Source organism: Mesoplodon mirus (assembly GCF_964341445.2).
Source record: "Mesoplodon mirus genome assembly, chromosome: 10".
NCBI classification, from domain to species: Eukaryota; Metazoa; Chordata; class Mammalia; order Artiodactyla; family Ziphiidae; genus Mesoplodon; species Mesoplodon mirus.
In genome coordinates, this window is record NC_138986.1 from 98,506,111 (window position 1) to 98,526,249 (window position 20,139).

Here is a 20,139-nt window from a genome sequence, read left to right on the forward strand (position 1 = left end):
GTGTGTGTGTGTGTGTGTGTGTGTGTGTGTGTGTGTGTGTGTGTACACATGAATGTGTTTGAAGACAGCCTGCAGATGTGCCCCCTCACATCTAATTAACAAGCAAATGGTAATATGGGTCACAAAAACTGCTTGTACTGTAGCTAATATTTCTCATGGAAACTATTAAAGTCATGTGATCACATAATATTGATGAGCGTTCCAGCATGTGTAAATTAACTTCTATTAAGTCTATTAACTCTAAGTAAACCCTAGCAGTAATTCTGTATTTCTCAAAAAGTAGAAATTTCACTTCAAGCACTTGCAATAAAAAATTACGCATTTTCCATTTCTAAGATGCATAGAAATACAACACACACACACTCATTTGTGCAGAGAGGTGAATTTATTATGAAGGAAAAAAACACTCTCCCTTTTATGGGGAGAAAGGTAGGGATTTTAAAAGCACTCTATTCTTCCAGGTTAATTACTGGCTGGCAGAATGCCACATGGAATATGCACTATTTAAATTAAATTTACTAAAATATGAATTTGCTAAAATTTGGTTTACACCAATGACAAGAAATACTATCCTTTACAAGATGTCCCCTAAAATGGCAATATTCATCCATACCCAGAAGCCCCAAGAGAAATCTGTAAACAACTGATGTGGCCACAGTCATTGGAAAATGAAATCCTCTTACTACCACTATGGTCAGATAAGAACATCCAAATAGGTCTAAAGAGTTTGCATTTTACCATCTAGTTACACAAAATTCAAATAAGCTACAATAATAGTGAAGTGATCTTATCAAACAAGACTGAGAAAGTGGTTTTATGTATTTAATTTTTTGCTTAGTCAAATGAGCCAAAACATATTGGTAACAATTTAGCACCTCTTCAAATACAACTGGGTATCTATAGGATAAATGTAAACTGAAGGTAACATTTATCAATTTCATATTTCACTAGTTTACTTGAATTTCTTTTTTTAAATAAGATACATATTTTATTTTTTAATTTTTTGGCCGTGTGCGTGGGCTTGTGGGATCTTATTTTCCCCGATCAGGGACTGAACCCAGACCCTGGCAGTGAAAGTGCTGAGTCCTAACCTCTGGACCACCAGGGAATTCCCTACTTGAATTTCTTAAGGCTTATAATTTTTACTGTTTTGCTTAGGAATGAGAAAATTTACTTATTAGTATTTTTCTCCCCAGCTGACTTTTCTACTGCTATGAAAGGAGCTGTAGATATTTTGTTGAGACAAAAGACTAATGCTAACCATCAGGTCCTAAGCCAACATTTTGATACACTATAATGCGTTTTGTACTAATTATAAAAAAGTGCTCCCGTTGGGCCAGCAGGTTGGAACAGGAAAAGCACTTCTTCCTCAAGGACGAAAAAAGCCCACAGCTTGGCTAGCAGAAAGCAGGCTGGATTTCAGGCCTCTCGCCCTGCCTTTGGGCAAGGCACAAACTGCGGGTCCACATTGCACAGCCCTGGTTAAAACCACACTAATCTGCTTTCTTCTATATCCACTGACACCTCAATGTTTCAATCATCAATAGGTATTTATTCCTAACAAGTAAAGACTGAAATGTGTTATAATAAAGTTGGTTATTATAACTTATTCCTTATAATATGATATGTCTTAGCAAAAAGTACTTGAAGATGAATATAAATAAAAATGTTACAATGCAATTTAAAAAGATTTCACCAAGGGTTTTTCTTTTTCATTTATTATTATTTTGGTGCCAAACAAACCAACCAAACAAAAAGGACACAATTTCTCTTCAATTTGATGCTGGAGAATACAGTGAAAGGAGACAGTTTACAATTTCACTGTTTATTCATTAAAGTTCTAAATCACTAAACAACTAAATGTTTAATAAGTTCTAAAAATTACAGTGTGAACAATCTACTGATTTAATTAGTTGAGAGAATCAGAGTTAACACATTCATATAATACTGAAAAAAAATTCTATATAACCCTACAAATTTATAATTAATACTAAAATTTAAATTATAAAAGTTCTATGAAAGTCATTTATATGACTTTTATGACAGAGAAAACCTGATTTAAGGATATGGATTTGAGGCACTCCTAAATAAATAGGAAAACATGATACACTGTATAAGATATTGTGGCAATGAAAATTATTAGTAAACTGAAACAAACATTTCTGAAAGATGAAGCTCAGAATGAAAAAACATGAAAACCAGAAGGCCCTTATAAAATCTCTTCAACAAAAATATTTTCCTTTACCAATTGAAATTTAATAAAGTTAAGTGTAGTTGAAAGAAAATTTTTATTAAAAAAATGATAGCTATAGGCTTAGGAGTTGAACATTTCAACAAAGGAGAAGTTTTAAGTATTTAAATGGAAAAGCACCAATATTTAAATGCTTGTAAATATAGTTAGCAAATTGGTTTCACAAGTAGTTATTTTTATTTTGTTACCACAAAAACTTGGAAATAAAACCAAGAGATTATAGCAGGTAGTGTTGATGTTATATTGCCAATGTTTACCAAACTCACCCAAGGATTATTTAATTACCTGTGGAAATGTATCTTCATTTGATGCTGCAATTTAACTGTTAATTAAGGACTCTGATTCTGAAATGATATACTGAGTTACAGTTCTTGTCTGCTAGTGATGCTCTGTCTGGGAGAAAAGATAACCTCAAGACATGATTTTTACTGCTCTACTGGACATTAACCAGTTTTGTACTTAACCTAGCCATCTTATTTTAACATTTCCTTTCAAATGTCTATAAATACCCAGTTCCTCAAAACGCTCTCTGAGCCAGCTTTATCATCTTACCGGTTTCCTCATCAGCCAGTTAATGTCTTTTACCAGTGCTGTTTCTCCCCATCCCCTTCAGGTTTATGGAGGTATAAGTGACATATAAAAATTATATACATTTAAGATGTACAATGTGATGATTTGATATACATATACATTATGAAAAGATTACCACAATCAAATTAACACATCTATCATCTCACATAGTTACTGTATTTTTGTAGTGCAAATACTTAAGATTCACTCTCTTAGCAAATTTTAAGTATACGATACAGTATTATTAAATATGGTAACCATACTGTATATAAGATCTCCAAAACTTATTCATCTTACAACTGACCCATTGTACTCTTTGACTGTCTTCCCATTCCATGCCCTGCCCTCCGTCACCCACCACCAGCCCCTGGCAACCACTCTTCTACTTTCTGCATCTATGAGTTTAGATTTCACACAGAAGTGAGATCATACATATTTGTCTTTCTGTGCTTGGTTTATTCACTTAGCATAATGTCCTTCATGTTCATCCATACTGTAACAAATAGGAGGACTTCTTTCTTTTTAAAGGACTAAATAATTAATATTCCATTGAATATATACAATGCGTTTTTTTTTATATCCTTTTGTCTGTTGACAGACACTTAGGTTATTTTTATATCTTGGCTATTGTGGATAATGCTGTAATGAACATGGGGGTGCAGATCTCCATCCATCCAGAAGTGAGACTGGTGAATCATGTGACAGTTCTATTTTCAATTTTTTGAGGAACCTCTATATTTTTTCCATGATGGTTATATTGCCACTATGGAGAACAGTATGGAGATTCCTTAAAAAACTAAAAATAGAATTACCATATGACCCAGCAATCCCACTGGGCATATACTGGGCATATACCCTGAGAAAACCATAATTCAAAAAGATACATGTACCACAATGTTCATTGCAGCACTATTTACAATAGCCAGGACATGGAACCAACCATCAACAGGTGAATGGATAAAGAAAATGTGGTATATACATACAATGGAATATTACTCAGCCATAAAAAGGAATGAAATTGAATTATTTGTGACGAGGTGGATGGACCCATAGTCTGTCATACAGAGGGAAGTAAGTCAGAGAGAAAAATACCATATGCTAAAGCACATATATGGAATCTAAAAAAATGGTACTGATGAACCTAGTGGCAGGGCAGGAATAAAGATGCAGATGTAAAGAATGGACTTGAGGACTCGGTGTGGGGAAGGGGAAGTAGGGATGAAATGAGAGAGTAACACTGAAATATATACACTACCAAACGTAAAATGGATGGTTAGTGGGAAGCTGCTGTATAGCACAAGGAGATCAGCTCGATGCTTTGTGATGACCTAGAGGGGTGGGATAGGGAGGGTGGGAGGGAGGCTCAAGAGGGAGGGGATATGGGGATATATGTATACGTATAGCTGATTCACTATGTTGTATAGCAGAAAGTAACATAACATTGTAAAGCAATTATACTCCAATAAAAATTTTTTTTAATAAAAATAAATAAAAAATAAACCATAATGGCTGCACCAATTTACATCTCCAGCAACAATGAATAATGGTTCCCTTTTCTCCACTCCCTCACCAAACACTTGTTATCTCTTGTGTTTTTGATAACAGTTATCCTAACAAGTGTGGGGTGCTATCTCTGTGGTTTTGATTTGCATCTTCCTAATGATTAATGACAGTGAACACCTTTTCATATACTTGTTGGCCATCTGCATATCTTGTTTGGAAAATGTCTATTTATGTCCTTTGACCATTTTAATATCAAGTTATTTGGGTTTTATTTTTTTACAAATATTTTCTCTCATTCCACAGGCTGTACTTTTATTTTGTTGTTTCCTTTGCTGTGTAGAAGTTTTTTAGTTTGAATATAGTCTTACTCGCTTATTTTTGCTTTTGTTGCCTGTGTTTTTGGTGGCAAATCAAAAAATTCACTGCTAAGATCAATGTCTAGGAGTTTTTTCCCTATGTTTTCTTCAAGGAGTTTTATGGTTTCAGATCTTGTATTTGTCTTTAATCCAATTGAGTTAATTTTTGTGTATGATGTAAGATAAGGTTCCAATTTCATTCTTTTGCACATAGATATCTAGTTTTCCCAACACCATTTATTAAAGAGACTATCTGTTCCCTGTTGTGTAGCATCCTTGTCAAAGGTTAGCTAACTGAATATGCATGGGTTTATTTCTGGGCTCTCTATTCCCTTGTTCTGTTGGTTGAGGTGTCTGTTTTCATGCCAGTACCATCCCATTTTGGTTACTATAGCTTTGAAATATAGGTTGATTTCAGGAAGTTTGATGCCTCCAGCCTTATTTTTCTTCCACAAGATTTCTTTGGCTATTTGGTGTCTTTTGTGGTCTGTATGAAGACAAAATTTTTTTTCTATTAATGGGAAAATGCCATTACAATTTTTCTAGGGATTGCAATGAATCTGTAGATCACTTTGGGTAGTATGGACATTTTAACAATATTAATTCTTCTAATACATGAACACAGGATATCTTTCCATTTATTTGTATCCTCAATTTCTTTCATTAATGTCTTATAGTTTTCAGTGTACAGGTTTTTCACCTCCTTGGTTAAATTTATTCCTAAGTATTTTATTCTTTTTGATGCTGCTCTAAATGGGATTGTTTTCTTCATTTCTTTTTCAGATAGTTTGTTGTTAGTGTATAGAAATGCAGTTGATTTTTGTACAAAAATTGTATATCCCAAACCTTACTGAATTCGTTTATTAGTTCTAACAGTTTCTTGGTGGAGTCTTTTGGGTTTCTACATATAAGATTATGTCATCTGCAGAGACAATTTTATTCCTTCTTTTCCTATTTGGATGCATTTTATTTCTTTTTCTTGACTAACTGCTCTTGTTTAGACTTCCAGTACTATGTCGAGTAGAAGTGGAAAGAGTAGGCATCCTTGTCTTGTTCCTAATCTTAGAGGAAAAGGTTACAGCTTTTCATCATTAAGTATCATGTTAGCTGTGGACTTGTCATATATGCCCTTTATTATGTTGAGATACATTCCTTCTTTACCTAATTTGTTGAGAGTTTTTATCATAAAAAGTTGTTAAATTTTGTTAAGTGCTTTTTCTGCATCTATTAAGATGATCATATGATTTTTATCCTTTATTCTGTAATGCGGTGTGTATCACTTGCATATGTTGAACCATCCTTGCATCCCAGGGATAAATCCCACTTGATGATGGTGTATGACCCTTTTAATTTCTGCTGAATTCAGTTTTCTAATGTTTTGTGAAGGATTCTTGCAGCTATGTCCTTGTAGTATCTGTATATGGCTTTGGACACTTTTACCTTTCTCTACTCTCCACATATTATCCACTCTACATCTTTTTATATTGTGTATGTAGTAGCAAATTTTTGTAGCTTTAGTTATTTTAAACTCTCTTGTCTTTTAACTTTCATACCAGGGTTAAAACTGATTTACCTACCACATTTACAGTATTATTCTGAATTTGACTATAAATTTACCTTTACCAGTGAGTTTGATACAGTTGACCCTGGAACAGCAAAGGGGTTACGGGAGCCAACCTCCCATGCAGTCAAAAATCCACCTATACATTTACAGTTGGTCCTCCATATCCACAGTTCTGAAGATTCAATGAACCATGTATTGTTTCGTTGTGTATTACATATTTAGTGGAAAAAAATCTGTGTATAAGTGGACTCTCACAGTTCAAACTTACATTGTTCAAGGGTTGTGCTTTCATACATTTTCTCATTGTTATTTAGCATCCTTTTGTTTTATCTTAAAGAAATCCCTTCAGCATTTCCTGTAAGACAGGTCTAGTGGTGATGAATTCTCTCAGATTTTGTTTGTCAGGTAATGTCTTTTTCTCACCTTCACTTCTGAAGAACAACTTTGCCAGGTATAGTATTCTTGGTTGGCAGTTTTTTCCTTTCAGGACTTTTAATATATCATGCTACTTACTCCTGGCCTGCAAGGTTTCTGCTGAGAAATATGCTGATAGCTTTCTCAGGGTTTCCTTGTATGTGAGGAGGTGCTTTTCTCTTGTTGTTTTCAAAAGTTTCTCTTTGACTTCTGACAATCTGATTACATACTGTGTCTCAGGTAATATTCTTTGGATTGATCTTGCTTGGAGACTTTTGAACTTCATGAATTTAAATGTCCATATCCCTCCTATGATTTATGAAGTTTTTAGCCATTATCTCTTTATATATATATCTCTTATCTTTCTCACTTTCTTCTCTTTCTGGGACTCCCATAATGCATACATTAATTAATTTTATGGCACCCATAGGTCCTGTATACATCACTTTTTTTCTTTTTGTTCCTTTAATTGGCTATTTTCTAACGCTCTGTCTTTGAGTTTGTTGATTCTTTACTCTGTCTGATCAAGTAAGCTCTCTACTGAGTTTTTCTTTTCAGTTCAGTCATAGTATTCTGTTTCGTTCAGAATTTCTGTTTTGTTCCCTTTAATGGTTTCTATTTTCTTATTTTGTTCATGTATAGTTTTCTTGATGTAATTTTGTTGCCTATTTGTGTTCTCTTGTATTTCATTGAGTTTCTTGAAGATAATTATTTTGAATTCATTATCAGGCTATGTATAGATCTCCATTTCTTTAGGGTAAGTTATTAGAGATTTATTAGTTTCCTTTGGCAGTGTCAAGTCTGTTTGCCTGATTCTTCATATTCTGTGTAGCCCTGTGTTGGTGTCTGTGCATCTGAAGGAGAAAACACCTCTTCCTGTTTTTAAACACTGGTTTTGGCAGGTAGAGGCCTTCTCCTGTCAGGTCTCTGGGCTGATGATACTGCCTCTGGGATTGCAGTTGAGTGGGGTTGGGGCTGGGTCATGTGGCTGCTCCTGGGTCTGCTGTAGTGTCCATGTTAGTGGGCCTGTTACCAGGGGCTTGGATGGGTATAGATCCTGCCTCCTGGTCCCTGAGCAGACAGGACTGCCTTCACGACCTTGGTTAGTAGGGCTGGAGCTGGGACAAGGGTCCACTTCAGGATGTGCAGTTGGGTTCAGAGATGGTGGGCTTGTTACCAGGTACGTGTTTGGGTGTAGCTCCTGCTGGGTCTCCGGCTAGGCCAGACTAGCCCTGGACGGCAGCTAACTGGGGCTAAATGAAGTGAGAAGGTTGCTTTAAGGTCCACAGTTGGGATCAAGATCTATAGGCCTGCCCATAGGGGCATGGATGAGTGTGTCTCCCACAAGGTCCCTGGGTGGGTAGGACTGCTCACTGAGTGAGATTGGGAGGGGCTGGAGCCTAGTCACAAGGCTGCTTCAGGATCTGAGGTTGGATTAAGGTCATCACTGGGCCTGCCTCTGGGGGCACAGACAGATGTGTCTCCTGATGGATCCCTGGGCAGGCAGAACTGCTCCTGGACCATGACTGAGAGAGGCTGGAGCTGGGTCACAGGCAGTTTCAGGGTCCACAGTTGAGACCAAGGACCGGAGGCCTGTTACCCAAGGCATGGGTGTGTACACTCCTCCCTTGACCCATGGCAGATATTACTGGGGGCAGGATCATGGCCAAACAGGACTGCAGTGAGTCCACAGGGGCATGGCAGTGTTTCCAGGTCTGTTGCCAGGACCAGTGTTGGCGAGCCTCCCACCTGGGAGTAGGCTTGCCTTCTCAAATCAACTGTTCTTGGTCTTGGGCTCCATTTGGGATTTGCAACCTTTTACCTGGATCCCAGAGCTCCCACAAAGGCACTTTTATCTGTGGGTGGCTCCCAAAGTATTGTTCCTATGGGGAGATATGATGGGACACCTCCTGTGTCAGTCCCTCTGTGTTGTTTCCCTCTGTGTTGTTCCTACAAGCCATTTTCAAACTTAAACAATTTTTTATTTTGATAGTTTGATGTAGTAGAGTAAGTTATTTAACACCAACTCTGTGAAGCTTTGAGAATTAAGCAGTAATTAACTTAATTTTTATATTGGTATTAAATATGTTTAATTAAAAACATAAAAAAGCTTAATTTTTTTCCCCAAGATTCATGAATAAAATGGAAATCAAGCACTTAGGCGTGATCCCTCTTAATTAGTTTAGTACGGATATTTTCTGGTACCAAGAAGAATCTATCCCAGATTTCAACTGCATGAAGTCAAATACAATGTGAATAAAACCAGTTAAGGTCTAAAGGAATCCATGAAGGAGACCATATCTGAACAAACCAAATTCGAAATGCTGCCTCTGAGTAATCTCATAAGTTCATGGGAACACCCAATCTTCTAAGGCCTGCATCTATAGGGAGCAGTTACTAAAAATAATCAGAATTTGAGAACAGCGAAGTAAAAATACTCCCATTGTTCCAGCTTTTAAACTAAAAAACTGTATGATTACTTGAATATTTTAACTGTATTATGTGTATTTTTTCTGTCTTTGTCTCACTCTCTCAATATATATTTCAATCAATCAATCAACGCCATTCTTAACATTTTCTCCCCGAGTTTCTAGCACCATTTTGGATAATCAGAAGGTAAGCATAACAATTATAGCCTGAATAAAAACAACTAAATAGAAAAATGGCATGGTTGCCTGGTTTCACTCACCCCCCCACGCAGTGGCGCCTCCTGAAGGTGGTGGTGGTGCTGGTGTCGCGGCTGCTGCTGCCCCTGCAGAGGAGAAGTCTGGCTGCAGGTCCAGGAGATCACTAGATGGTTTAGAAGCGCTGAAAGGAAAATATGATTTTAAAATCAGATTTTGAAATTTTAAAATGTAAAGATGCTTTTTAAATAAAGACTTATGCAGAAAACATCACAGATTTTGGCTATTTTAAATTCAGTAAGAGAATAATATTTTGTAAAGTACAGCAGTAAAGCATATGTTCCTCTATACTGAGAGTTGGCAAACAACTTTTGTAAAGGGCCAGATACTAAAAATTTTAGGTTTGCGAGCCAGACAGTCTCTATCGCTATTCGACTCTGCCAGTGCAGAGTGAAATAAGACATAGGCAGTACGTAAGCAAATGAACACGCTTTTGTTCCAGTAAAAATTTATTTACAGAAAAAGATGGTGGGCTAGATTTGATCTATGGGCCATCGTTTGCCAACTCTTGCAAAGTTAAATTATACTTCAAGCAATGGGTCACTCAGCAAATCACAGAGCAGAAATTAAAAGGGAAAATCTAAATGCCTGAAAATAAGGGGGAGTTTTAAACATGTTATGTCCACTAGGTAGCATCTGAAATGCTGGTTATAAGGGCTGTGACAAAAGGAAACGTACTCCAAATATTAAAGGTAAGAGAATTATTGGTAATTTTTTTTCCTTTTCTCTATTTTCTAAAGTTTTTTTTGTGTTTTTTTTGTAGTATGGTAAATAATTCTTACCTTGAAAAGAATAATTTATTTATAAGCCAAAGAATACTAAAATGAATAATCACTATTGTACCTTTTTTTCTAAGTTAAACTACAACACATCAAGTTTGCCTATAAGAGACCTGACCTAAAAATAATTCCGTATTTTTCACTCTTATTCAATTGGGGCTGTGCTTTTCAAAGCTCCTCCATCTATAGAAGTTCCAAGGAGGAGCCTAGAGCGTTGCTACTCAAACTGTGGTTTCCAAACTAGCAGCATCCTGGGACCTTGTTAGAAATGCAAAATCCCAGGCTTAACCAGTATCTACTACATCAGAGTCTTCATTTTACTACAACCCCAGGGGTTTCACTGTACAGTCAGGTTTAAGGAGCACTGGCTTAAAGGCTGCCAGACCAGGTACTAAGCCATCAGGGTCCCAGGTTCCCCACCCCTCCTCATAAATAGCCATTCCATCTTTATCTTTTTACATGTTAGATTTCCGAGCAATATTTTTTGGAAAAAAGGATTCTGCTGCTTAAAAAAAAAAGTTTCAAGATCCCTGAAACTTGCCTAGTTTTGATGTCTATTTCATAAATATGACTGGTCTAAGAGCCAGAATAGGGAAACATTTATTTTTAAGACTGGAATCAAAGCTTTTATAAGAAGCAATTTATCTTAGTATAGAGGCAGAAAGGACTTGGCTTTACCAAGCCTGTGATTATGAAAGCAGAATTAAGCAAGTAGAGGGTAACGTGCATAGTTAACATGCATACACTATGGGGCTTTATTGCTCAGTTCAAAATTCACATCTCCAAATACAGGGCATTCATAATCAGAGTCACAGATACTACAAGATGGGACTAGAATGCTCTCAAGGCTAAAGAACCAAACAAAGAGTTGACCTAAAATTATTATCTGAGGAAGCCTCTCTGAGTTGGGGCTTCAATTCAGGTGGCCCAGAGATTTTACAGAAAGCACAGTCATCCCCCGCTTTCTCACTACTGTTCTGACCTTTAGGCACTATGAAAGCAATAAGGGGCCTTCCCTGGTGGTGCAGTAGATAAGACTCCACACTCCCAATACAGGGGGCCTGGATTTGATCCCTGGTCAGGGAACTAGATCCCATATGCATGCCGCAACTAAGAGTTCACATGCCACAACTAAGGAGCCCTGGAGCTGCAATCAAGCATTCCTGGAGCCGCAACTAAGGAGCCCACGAGCCGCAACTAAGGAGCCTGCCTGCCGTAACTAAGACCTGGTGCAACCAAATAAATAAATATTTTAAAAAAGCAATTAGGTGCATCCTGACGGTTTCTTCCTACCACCAGAGTTTGAGTTCCTCATATGCACCAGCTAATTGGCCTGCAACTACAAGCATTTCATTTCACTTCACTTCCTTTCATCTCATTTCTTAGCACTTTAAGACACCCTTTAAATTTCACACAAGAAGAAGCTAATTTCAGAAAACACTGTCCATATCATCCATTTCAGAAGAACCTGAAGTGTGTGCATCTTTCTTCCACTTCCTTTGCCAAATGTGTGAGCAACAAGCTGATTTCCACAGCTTAGGTCTTTCTTACACTTTGAGAGGTACAAGCCTAAGTAACTGTATGAAGTATAGAAGAACTTAGTCTATGTACCTGGAAATAACCCAAAATATCACACATTTACTAGGACTACATTTCATTTTGTGAAGTCATTTGGGTTTGGTACACAAAAATAAAATGAAAACCTGATCATAATATTAATAAACGGTTCACTGCATTCTCATGAACTAACCTGACTGGTACAGCCGCAGATGCAGTTGCAAACAAATCAACTGGAGGGGATGTGTCAATAGTTTTAGCTGGTGTAGAATTAGGCGACGTAACAGTTGTGGCTGGAGAAGACTGAAAGGGAAGATGCAAAGCACACTCTGGTCAAATGTGAATCTACAGGACACAAGATAAGAGGACCTCCAATTTTCAGACCCATGCCATTCCCAGCAATTTTTTGGTTGCTCCTCATGGGAGAAAAAACTCAAGAAAATTTGAAGTTGAGAACAGTAACAAATAATCAATACTGGATAAAACATGTTTCAAATTTTAAAAGTTATATGTAATTTATATAAAATTATGAAAAAAAATAATTGGCCTAACTTTGCAATGACTTCTATGCATGTATTTACAGTCAAAGCCAAACAATAAATCAGGAGTTTGCGATTAACAGATACGCACTACTATATATAAAATAGATAAACAACAAGGTCCTACTGTATAGCACAGGGAACTTTATTCAGTAACTTGTAATAACTTATAATGGAAAACAATCTGAAAAAGAATATACACACACACATACATACACATATACATATATATAAAGGGTGAATCACTTTGCTGAACATCAGAAACTATCACAGCATTGTAAATCAACTACACTTCAATAAAAAAATAAAATAAAATCAAAGCCAAACATATTTTCTAAACACTAAATTAGTGGGAAGGATCTTGCTAGCTGCCAAAAATGGAAAAAAAAATTAATTGTAATGACTGCTGTGAAACCAAGGCCTTTATTTTCTTTTCTGCATCCTAAACAGATTTCATGCAAAGTCTTCTCAGATGCCTTTAAAATCTAGAAATGTAACTTACAAGATAGTTCACAGATGGCAGAGAACAATTCCCAAACAACATTCAAGTCACTGACAGCTTGAGGATAGCCCATCACTAATATGAAACAGATAAAACTAAAAAAGTGAAATAAAACCTAACATTTATTGTCCTGGGCTGGTTTAAGCAGAGGACTTAATAGTCAGCTAATATATCAAAAAAAAATGTTTGTTTAGTAACTATCCTAACTCTATTTGTATATTTAATTTGCTTGTATTCACAAGAGAAAGATTAACAGCAATCTCAAACCAGTCCACCAATACTTAGTTCTATAAGTGGAAACGAGACCTAACAGCAAGCAAAATGCACAAAGACCAAGGTCAAGCAAGGGCCATCAGACACTGCTGTAACAGGACATCTAATTGCAAGTAGACCAAACTTAGAGGAAGTTTGAAAAAGAACAATTTAAGAAAAAGGACTGAGGAGATAAGAAATGTATAGGAGTTTCCAGACTTAAATAGTATCTGCTTAATAGCTGTTTGTCCAAGAATATAACTAATCAAGAAGTCAAAATCCAAAGATACACAAGTGCCAAGTGCTCAGCACTTCAAGAAAGACAAACCCATGAGCAGTATGGATGCTGTCGCTCAGAAAGGGTGAACTCAAGCTTTGCTCTTCACCAAAAATTTAAAATTTCCAAATGGAATGTGAAAGATTATCAAGGGGATAGAAAGGACTAACATTAATTTGCATGTCATCCATTGTGGACACTGACAACTCTGAAATAAATTAGTGGGTTATTTTATTTATTTATTTTTTGTGTGGTACATGGGCCTCTCACTGTTGTGGTCTCTCCCATTGTGGAGCACAGGCTCCGGACATGCAGGCTCAGCGGCCATGGCTCACGGGCCCAGCCACTCCGCGGCATGTGGGATCTTCCTGGACCGGGGCACGAACCTGTGTCCCCTGCATCGGCAGGCGAACTCTCAACCACTGCGCCACGAGGGAAGCCCAGTGGGTTTTTTTTTTTTAAACGAATATATGTGGGCTTCCCTCGTGGCGCAGTGGTTAAGAATCCCCTTGCCGATGCAGGGGACATGGGTTCAAGCCCTGGTCCAGGAAGACCCCACATGCCGTGGAGCAACAAGGCTGGTTTGCCACAACTACTGAGCCTGCACTCTAGAGCCCATGAGCCACAACTACTAAAGCCCACGCGCCACAACTACTGAAGCTCATGTGCCTAGAGCCCGTGCTCGGCAACAAGAGAAGCCACCGCAATGAGAAGCCCGCTCACCCCAATGAAGAGTAGCCCCTGCCTGCTGCAACAAGGAAAGCCCATGCACAGCAACGAAGACCCAACACAGCCAAAAATAAAATAAATTTATAAAAATAAACCAATACATGTAAATACCTTAGAAAGTGATGTTTATGAAACACCAGGGAGAATGTAATGATAGCAATGAATCTACCAATATAAATGCAGAAATGAAGGTCTTCAAAGGCTCATTAAAAACTGCCTTGTAATAATAAGCTCTGAAGAGATGCGGGAGGTATGAAAACAGAACCAAAATAATCCTGTTATTACAAGAAGAAAAGGTCAAAATTCAATTTGGCGAAAACGCAGAAACAGACCATCTCAAAGGATTCCAGAATTTTACCACCCTCTACTCAGCAGCCGTATGGTGGAATTTTTCCACAGACATAATGATTTTATTCATTTTTCTTTTAATAGACCTTTATTGGAATAAAATTGCTTCACAATACTGTGTTAATTTCTGTTGCACAACAAAGCAAATCGGCCATACGCATACACATGTCCCCACGTCCCCTCCCTCTTGAGCCTCCCTCCCATCCTCCCTATCCCACCCCCTAGGTCACCACAAAGCACCGAGCCGATCTCCTTGTGCTATGCTGCTGCTTCCCACCAGCCAACTATTTTACATTCGGTAGTGTATACATGTCAATGGTACTCTCACTTCACCCCAGCTTCGCCCTCCCACCCCACATCCTCAAGTCCATTTTCTATGTCTACCTCTTTATTCCTGCCCTGCAACTAGGTTCATCAGTACCATTTTTTTTTTAGATTCCATACATATGAGTTAGCATATGGTATTTTTCTCTTTCTGACTTACTTCACTCTGTATGACAGACTCTAGGTCCATCCACCCCACTACAAATAACTCAATTTCATTTCTTTTTCTGGCTGAGTAATATTCCATTGTATATATGTGCCACATCTTCTTTATCCATTCATCTGTCAATGGACACTTAGGTTGCTTCTATGTCCTGGCTATTGTAAACAGCGCTGCAATGAACATTGTGGTACGTATCTCTTTCTGAATTATGGTTTTCTCAGGGCATATGCCCAGTACTGGGAGTGCTGGGTCATATGGCAGTTCTATTTTCAGTTTTTTAAGGAACCTCCACAGTTTTCCATAATGGTTGTATCAACTGACATTCCCACCAATAGTGCAGGATGGTTCCCTTTTCACTACACCCTTTCCAGCATTTATTGTTTCTAGATTTTTTGAAAATGGCCATTCTGACCGGCATAAGGTGATACCTCATTGTAGTTCTGATTTGCATTTTTCTAATAATTTGTGATGTTGAGTATCTTTTCATGTGTCTCGTGGCCAACTGTATGTTTTCCTTGGTGAAATGTCTATTTAGGTCTTCCACCCATTTTCTTTTTTTTTTTTTTTTTTTTGCTGTACGCGGGCCTCTCACTGCTGTGGCCTCTCCCGTTGCGGAGCACAGGCTCCGGACACACAGGCTCCGCGGCCATGGCTCGCGGGCCCAGCCGCTCCGCGGCATGTGGGATCTTCCGGGATCGGGGCACGAACCCGTGTCCCCTGCATCGGCAGGCGGACTCTCAACCACTGCGCCACCAGGGAAGCCCCATTTTCTTTTTTTTTTAAACATCTTTATTGGAGTATAATTGTTTTACAATGGTGTGTTAGTTTCTGCTTTATAACAAAGTAAATCAGTTACACATATACATATATCTCCATATCTCTTCCCTCGTGTCTCCCTCCCTCCCACCCTCCCTATCCAACCCCTCTAGGTGGTCACAAAGCACAGAGCTGATATCCCTGTGCTATGTGGCAGCTTCCCACTAGCTATCGATTTTATATTTGGTAGTGTATATATGTCCATGCCACTCTCTCACTTTGTCCCAGCTTACCTTTCCCCCTCCCTGTGTACTCAAGTCCATTCTCTAGTAGGTCTGCATCTTTATTCCCATCTTGCCCCTAGGTTCTTCATGACCTTTTTTTTTTTTTTTTTTAGATCCCATATATGTTAGCATAGTTGTTTTTCTCTTTCTGACTTACTTCACTCTGTATGACAGACTCTAGGCCCATCCACCTCACTACAAATAACTCAATTTCATTTCTTTTTATGGCTGAGTAATATTCCATTGTATATATGTGCCACGTCTTCTTTATCCATTCATCTGTCGATGGACACTTAGGTTGCTTCCATGTCCTGGCTATTGTAAATAGAGCTGCAATGAACATTGTGGTACATGACTCTTTTTGAATTATGGTTCTCTCGGGGTATATGTCCAGTAGTGGGATTGCTGGGTCATATGGTAGTTCTATTTTTAGTTTCTTAAGGAACCTGCACACTGTTCTCCATAGTGGCTGTATCAATTTACATTCCTACCAAGAGTGCAAGAGAGTACCCTTTTCTCCACACCCTCTCCAGCATTTATTGTTTCTAGATTTTTTGATGATGGCCATTCTGACTGGTGTGAGATGACATCTCATTGCAGTTTTGATTTGCATTTCTCTAATGATTAATGATATTGAGCATTCTTTCATGTGTTTGTTGGCAATCCATATATCTTCTTTGGAGAAATGTCTATTTAGGTCTTCTGCCCATTTTTGGATTGGGTTGTTTGTTTTTTTGATATTGAGCTGCATGAGCTACTTGTAAATTTTGGAGATTAATCCTTTGTCAGTTGCTTCATTTGCAAATATTTCTCTCATTCTGAGGGTTGTCTTTTCATCTTGTTTATGGTTTCCTTTGCTGTGCAAAAGCTTTTAAGTTTCATTAGGTCCCATTTGTTTATTTTTGGTTTTATTTCCATTTCTCTAGGAGGTGGGTCAGAAAGGATCTTGCTGTGATTTATGTCATAGAGTGTTCTGCCTATGTTTTCCTCTAAGAGTGCGATAGTGTCTGGCCTTAATTTAGGTCTTTAATCCATTTTGAGCTTATTTTTGTGTACGGTGTTAGGGAGTGTTCTAATTTCATTCTTTTACATGTAGCTGTCCAGTTTTCCCAGCACCACTTATTGAAGAGGCTGTCTTTTCTCCACTGTATATTCTTGCCTCCTTTATCAAAGATAAGGTGACCATATGTGCATGGGTTTATCTCTGGGCTTTCTACCCTGTTCCATTGATCTATATTTCTGTTTTTGTGCCACTACCATACTGTCTTGATTACTGTAGCTTTATGTTATACTCTGAAGTCAGGGAGGCTGATTCCTCCAGCTCTGTTTTTCTTTCTCAAGATTGCTTTGGCTATTCAGGGTCCTTTGTGTTTCCATACAAATTGTGAAATTTTTTGTTCTAGTTCTCTGAAAAATGCCAGTGGTAGTTTGATAGGGATTGCATTGAATCTGTAGATTGCTTTAGGTAGTATAGTCATTTTCACAATGTTGATTCTTCCAAGCCAAGAACACAGTATATCTCTCCATCTATTTGTATTATCTTTAATTTCTTTCATCAGTGTCTTATAATTTTCTGCATACAGGTCTTTTGCCTCCTTAGGTAGGTTTATTCCTAGATATTTTATTCTTTTTGTTGCAATGGTAAATGGGAGTGTTTTCTTGATTTCACTTTCAGATTTTTCATCATTAGTGTATAGGAATGCAAGAGATTTCTGCACATTAATTTTGTATCCTGCTACTTTATCAAATTTATTGATTAGCTCTTGTAGTTTTCTGGTATCTTCTTTAGGATTTTCTATGTATAGTATCATGTCATCTGCAAACAGTGACAGTTTTACTTCTTCTTTTCCTATTTGTATTCCTTTTATTTCTTTTTCTTCTCTGACTGCTGTGGCTAAAACTTCCAAAACTATGTTGAATAAGAGTGGTGAGAGTGGGCAACCTTGTCTTGTTCCTGATCTTAGTGGAAATGGTTTCAGTTTTTCACCATTGAGGACAATGTTGGCTGTGGGTTTGTCATATATGTCCTTTATAATGTTGAGGTAAGTTCCCTCTATGCCTACTTTCTGGAGGGTTTTTTATCATAAATGGGTGTTGAATTTTGTTGAAAGCTTTCTCTGCATCTATTGAGATGATCATATGGTTTTTCTCCTTCAATTTGTTAATATGGTTTATTACACTGATTGATTTGCATATATTGAAGAATCCTTGCATTCCTGGGATAAACCCCACTTGATCATGGTGTACTTCCACCCATTTTTTTAACTGGATTGTTTGTTTGTTTGATATTGAGCTCCATGTGCTATTTGTATATTTTGGAGATTAATCCTTTGTCTGTTGTTTCATTTGCATATATTTTCTCCCATTCTGGGGGTTGTCTTTTTGTCTTGTTTACGGTTTCCTTTGCTGTGCAAAGGCTTTTAAGTTTAATTAAGTCCCATTTGTTTAGTTTTGTTTTTATTTCTGTTCCTCTGGGAGGTGGGTCAAAAAAGATCCTGCTGTGGTTTATCTCAAAGAATGTTTTTCCTATATTTTCCTCAAGAGTTTTATAGTGTCTGGTCTTACATTTAAGTCTTTAATCCATTTGGAGTTTATTTTTGTGTATCGTGTTAGGGAGTGTTCTAATTTCATTCTTTTATGTGTAGCTCTCCAGTTTTCCCAGCACCACTTATTGAAGAGACTGTCTTTTCTCCATTGTATATCCTTGCCTCCTTTGTCATAGATTAGTCGACCATAGGTGTGTGGGTTTATCTCTGGGCATTATTTTGTTGAATAAAGTGGCGAGAGTGGACAGCCTTGTTGTGTTCCTAATCTTATTGGAAATGCTTTCAGTTTTTCACCATTGAGTATGATGCTTGCTGTGGGTTTGTCATATATGGCCTTTATTATGTTGAGGTAGGTTCTCCTATGCCCATTTTCTGGAGAGTTTTTTTTTTTAAATCATAAATCGGTGTTGAATTTTGTCAAAAGCTTCTTCTGCATCTATTGATATGATCATATGGTTTTTATTCCTTAATTTGTTAATGTGGTGTTTCACATTGATTGATTTACATATATTGAAGAATGCTTGCATCCCTGGGATAAGTCCCACTTGATCATGGTGTATGATCCTTTTAATGTGCTGTTGGATTCCACTTGCTAGTATTTTGTTCAGGATTTTTGCATCTGTGTGCATCAGTGATATTGGTCTGTAATTTTCTTTTTTTGTGATCTCTTCTGGTTTTGCTATCAGCCAGATGGTGGCTTCATAGAATCCATTTGGGAGTATTTCTCCCTCTGCAATTTTTTGGAAGAGTTTGAGAAGGATGGGTGTTAGCTCTTTTCTAAATGTTTGCTAGAATTCACCTGTGGAGCCATGTGGTCCTGCACTTTTGTTTGTTGGAAGATTTTTAATTACCGTTTCAACTTCATTACTTGTGATAGATCTGTTTACATTTTCGAATTCCTCCTGGTTCAGTCTTGGAAAATTTTACATTTCCAAGAATTTGTCCATTTCTCTGTGCCTGTCCATTTTATTGGCATATAGTTGTTTGTAGTAGTCTCTTATAATCCTTTGTATTTCTGCAGTGTCGGGTGTGATTTTTCCTTTTTCATTTCTCATTTTATTGATTTGCATCCTCTACCTTTTTTTCTTGATGAGTCTGGCTAAGGGTTTACCAATTTTGTTTATCTTCTCAAAGAACCAGTTTTTAGTTTTATTGATCTTTGTTACCGTTTTCTTTGTTTCTATTTCATTTATTTCTGCTCTGATCTTTATAATTTCTTTCCTTCTACTGACTTTGGTTTTCTTTGTTCTTCTTTCTCTAGTTGTTTTAAGTGTAGGGTTAGATTGTTTCTTTGAGATTTTTCTTGTTTCTGGAGTTGAGATTGAATTGCTATAAACTTCCCTCTTAGAACTGCTTTTGTTGCGTCCCATAGATTTTGGGCCTTCCTGTTTTCATTGTCATTTGTTTCTATGTATATTTTAATTTCTTCTTTGATTTCTTCAGTGATCTCTTGGTTATTTAGTAGCACACTGTTTAGCCTCCATGTATTCGTGTTTTTTATAGTTTTTTTCCTGTAACTGATTTCCAATCTCATAGCATTGTGGTCAGCAAAGATGCTTGATATGATTTCAATTTTCTTAAATTTTCCAAGGCTTGATTTGTGACCCAAGATGTGATCTATCCTGGAGAATGTTCCGTGTGCACTTGAGAAGAAAGTGTATTCTTCCACTTTTGGGTGGAATGTTCTATAAATATCAATTAGATCTATCTGGTCTATTGTGCCATTTAAAGCTGTATTTCT

At 37.4% G+C, this 20,139-nt stretch overlaps 1 protein-coding gene across 14 annotated transcripts in view; it reads right to left on the reverse strand.

The window, feature by feature from the left end:
• Positions 1-20,139, reverse strand: part of SNAP91 (synaptosome associated protein 91) — a 156,258-nt gene that overhangs the window by 50,710 nt on the left and 85,409 nt on the right. For all 14 annotated transcript variants that reach the window (XM_082633866.1, XM_082633869.1, XM_082633867.1 and 11 more), the window contains 2 exons: positions 11,872-11,981; positions 9,348-9,466 (listed from right to left, as the gene is read on the reverse strand). In XM_082633866.1, the coding sequence (XP_082489992.1) occupies positions 9,348-9,466; positions 11,872-11,981 (229 nt within the window). The remainder of the gene's footprint in view (positions 1-9,347; positions 9,467-11,871; positions 11,982-20,139) is intronic.